Below are 4,450 nucleotides of genomic sequence, written 5' to 3' on the forward strand. Positions count from 1 at the left end.
AAAAAAAAAAAAAAAAAATTAGCTGGAGGTGGTGACAGGCACCTGTAATCCCGGCTACTTGGGAGGCTGAGGCAGGAGAATTGCTTGAATCCAGGAGGTGGAGGTTGCAGTAAGCTGAGATCGAGCCACTGTACTCCAGCCTGGGTGACAGAGCAAGACTCTGTCTCAAAAAACAGCAACAATGACAACAAACCAATAATTCTCTCTTTCATTAACTAATTCTTTTTAATTAGGCTGTGCATTGAGTCGATTCCAGGCCCCTGGTCTCCTTTTCACAAGAGCCAGGAAGTTAAGATGGCCAAGGTCACTGTATCTTCAGGGTTGGTGATTGCTTGGTGGAATTCACCCTGTTCACCCTGACTCAGGGTATCCTTACATGTTTGAGGATGCATCTCTGCTGCTGTTGTCATTGTAGTAGAAGGAGAGGTTGGACTTGGAACCTGTCTTCTCCAGGCCACCCATCAATAGAAGCATGCTTCCTGCCTTTTTATGGATGGGAAGTCAAGTGTCTTTCTCTTAGGTTCCTTTATGATTCTTTTGTAGACCTTGTATACTCTTGGTGATGCTGGTCTGGATCTAGTGCTCATTTGTTTAATTCAGCAGTGCTGTATAGGCAGTATGCTAGGAGATGGGAAGGCTAGAGAGCAGTGTCTCAAGTTTTTACATTGGAATCTTCAAAGCACATTTCTTTTTTAATTTTTATTATTTTTCAAGACAGAGTCTTGCTCTGTCACCCAGGCTGGAGTGCAGTGGCGCAGCCTCTGCTTGTTACAACCTCTGCCTCCTGAGTTCAAGCAATTCTCCTGCCTCAGCCTCGTGAGTAGCTGGGCTAATTTTTGTGTTTTTAGTAGAGACGGGGTTTCACCATGTTGGCCAGGCTGGTTTCAAACTCCTGACCTGGTGATCTGCCTGCCTTGGCTTTCCCAAAGTGCTGGGATTACAGGTGTGAGCCACTGTACCTGGTCTAAAGCAAGTTCTTACGAACTCTAATTTAGCACAATAATCTTTTGTTTCTGTTTATTTTTGCTGGCATTTTATTAGTACTTATAACAACCCAGGTGCCTTACCAGAGGTCTAAGTTGCTTGACTGGGATGACTTAATCATTCCTTTGTTTGTTCCTCCCCTCTTCTCTTGGTAGGTCGAGCAGATCCAGAGTGTATGCTGGGCCACTTGCTGAGAATACTCTTCAAGAATGATGATTTCATGAATGCAGTAGGTTTGCTTTTTACTTTTCTCCAGCGATTTTCACCTGTAGATGCTGCTTTCTCCTAAGGCCTCAACAATGTTGGGAGTAGTGTTTTTTGCCAAAGTCCTGGTTGTGGCCATATGCTTTCTCTTTGGTTTGTACTTTGATATTGGTGAGGCCTCCTAAGGTGTCTATGCTCATTCTTGGGCAAGATGATTTTAAATTTGAGAATATAGGGGTCCTCTTGAGTTTTTCAATGGAAAACTAAGAGTGATGCATTCAGTATGATTCTGCACTGACACTGTGGTGTACGCGTTGGGCATGTAGAGGGATAGAAGGGTGCTTTGCTCTATCTCAAAGATGTTGTGAAGAGTAAATGAGAATATAGGTACCTATTTTACTCGGCTCCTAAACATAGTAATTGCTCAACAAATTGAGGCTGTTTTGTTTTTGGAGGTGGGATGGCATGATGCTTGAGAACATGGGCTTTGGGGGTACCTGTTTTGGATTTAAATCCCAACTTTATCGTTAATTGAGAGACTTAAGCCCATTCAAACTTTATTTTCTCCCAGCCTTCTTTTTCTTTTCTTTTTTATTTGAGATAGCATCTGGCCCTGTCACTCAGGCTGGAATGGAATGCAGTGGCACAGTCTTGGCTCACTGCAACCTCTGCCTCCCAGGCTCAAGCGATTTTCCTGCTTCGGTCTTCTGAGTAGCCAGGACCACAGGTGCCTGCCACCACACCTGGCTTATTTTTTTTTGTATGTTTAGTAGAGATGGGCTTTCACCATATTGGTTCGAACTCCTGACCTCAAGTGATCCACCCGCCTTGCCCTCCAAAATTGCTGGGATTACAGATGTGAACCGTGGTGCCTGGCTTCAGCGTTATTTTTTAAGTCTGTATAATGGAGATAATAGTATTTAAAACCTTTCTTGTAATCCTTGAATGAAATTAAGCATGAAGGTGCTTGGCAGAGAGCCTGGCACACAATAAAGGCCCAGTAGGTGTTAGCTTTTATTTATTTATTTTGAGACAGAGTTTTGCTCTTGTTGCCCAGGCTGGAGTGCAATGGTGGGATCTCGGCTCACCGCAATCTCTACCTCCTGGGTTCAAGTGATTCTCCTGATTCAGCCTCTTGAGTAGCTCGAACTACAGGGATGTGCCACTATGCTTAGCTAATTTTTTTTATTTTTAGTAGAGACAGAGTTACTCCATGTTGGCCAGGCTCGTCTCAAACTCCTGACCTCAGTTGATCTACCTGCCTCGGCTTCCCAAAGTGCTGGGATTACAGGCATGAACCACTGCACCTGGCCAATATTAGCTATTATTATCTGTATTATATTGACTCCTAGATTTATTTCTGTATCACCAGTGTCTCTTTCTTAGTTTCAGATCACTTTCAACTGCTTTCTAGACATTCCCTTCTGGGTATCTCCCATGTACACCTTGAATTTTACATGTCTAACCATTTGCTCCATAATCCGTTTCTCTTGTTCTCTAGCTCAGTAATGGTGTCCTTGTCTAGTCAGCTAGAAAGTGTTCTTTGCTCCTCCAAGCTCTCTTATACAGTGAATTTACAGATGTTATTATTCCCTTCATCTTAAACTTCACAGATCCCTCTAGTTCTGTCCTTGTCACCAGACCCCAGTTTAGCCAGACCACAGTTCAGTCAACCATTTCTCAGTTGGTTACTGAAATAACCTCTTCACTGGTTTCTTCTTGCCTTGTCCTCCTCTAATTCAGTCTTCGTTTTATAGCCCAGAAATTATGGTACCCTCTTGCTTAAAATCCATTTAATGGCTTTCTGTTACCTTCAGGTTAAATTTTAAATTCCTTAGTTTGTTATAAAAACCGAATCTGTCTCTGGACTTTGTTCTCTGTAGTAGCACTTCTTGCCTTCTGGCCCTCGTCTCCTCCCACATTTCCTTAGATACTTCCTTCTCGTCTTTTACGTCCTGGCTTGGAATCCCTTCTCTGAAGCCTTGTCTGATTTCTCTGCAGGGGTTGTATGGCCTCCTAGGGGTTTCTGTAGCATCCTGTACTCATGGTACCTGTTTTCCCAACAGTCACCTCTATTGGATTGTAAATCTTTTTTTTTTTTTTTTTTTGAGATAGATGTCACTCTGCCACCCAGGCTGGAGTGCATTAGTAAGATCACAGCTCACTGCAGCCTTGACCTCCCATGCTCAAGCAATTCTCCTGCCTCAGCCTCCTGAGTAGCTGAGACCACAGGCATGTGCTACCATGCCTGGCTAATTTTTTAATATTTTTGTAGAGATGAGATTTCACTACGTTGCCCAAGCTGGTCTTGAACTCCTGGGCTCAAGCAATCCTTAGATGTTGACCACCCAATGTGTTTGGATTATAGGAGTGAGCCACTGCACCCAGCCTGGATTATGAATCTTTGGGTGGTGGGACTGTGTCAATAATTATTTAGTGTTACATGTCCAGCACAGAACATAGTATTGCTTAATATTAGAGATTCAGTAAATATTAAATAAGTGCTAAATGAAGACTTTTATTAATACATATTATTATATGTATTATGTAATTTATTATAAAATTTAAGTTTTTCATTAACCATTGTCAAGATTCTGGGGTTCATATTGCCCTGCTTATGTTTTTAAAAAAGTGTATATGCAATTGTGTGGGGGCCAGATGTGATGGCTCATGCCTGTAATCCTAGCACTTTGGGAGGCTGAGGTGGGAGGATCCCTTGAGGCCAGGAGTTAGAGACTAGCTTTGGCAACATGGTGAGACCTGTCTCTACTAAAAGTTTAAAAATTAGCTGGACATGGTGGTGTGCACCTGTGGTCCCAGCTACTTGGGAGGCTGAGTCTGGAGGATCACTTGAGACTGGGAGGTTGAGACTGCAGTGAGCCATGCTTGTGCCACTGCACTCCAGCCTAAGTGACAGAGTGAGATCCTGTCCTAAGAAAAAAATCAATCAATCAGCCAATGAAAATAAAGTGAATATGGAAGGGGATTGGTGTCTTCGTGGCTTTTTTCTTTTTTGGAGACAGAATCTCACTGTTGCCCAGGCTGGAGTGCAGTGGTGATTAGGTCTCACTGCAGCCTTGACTTCACTGGGTTCAGGCCATCCTCCCACCCATGTAGCTGGGATTATAGGCATGTACCATCATGCTTGGCTAATATTTGTATTTTTGGTATAGATGGAATTTCACCATATTGTTCCACTGGTTTCGAACTCCTGAGCTCAAGTGATCCTCCTGCCTTAGCCTCCCAAAGTGCTGGGATTACA

At 43.2% G+C, this 4,450-nt stretch overlaps 1 protein-coding gene across 11 annotated transcripts in view; it reads left to right on the plus strand.

Annotated features, from left to right (window-relative positions):
• Positions 1-4,450, plus strand: part of DCAF1 (DDB1 and CUL4 associated factor 1) — an 88,182-nt gene that overhangs the window by 16,778 nt on the left and 66,954 nt on the right. For all 11 annotated transcript variants that reach the window (XR_005200469.1, XR_005200472.1, XR_005200616.1 and 8 more), the window contains exon 4: positions 1,140-1,213. Coding sequence is in view for 8 of the 11 variants with exons in the window: in XM_037738993.1 (XP_037594921.1) it covers positions 1,140-1,213 (74 nt within the window). In the remaining 3 variants the exon portion in view is untranslated. The remainder of the gene's footprint in view (positions 1-1,139; positions 1,214-4,450) is intronic.

The sequence above is a fragment of the Cebus imitator genome, unplaced genomic scaffold (assembly GCF_001604975.1).
Source record: "Cebus imitator isolate Cc_AM_T3 unplaced genomic scaffold, Cebus_imitator-1.0 Scaffold0, whole genome shotgun sequence".
Taxonomy (NCBI): domain Eukaryota; kingdom Metazoa; phylum Chordata; class Mammalia; order Primates; family Cebidae; genus Cebus; species Cebus imitator.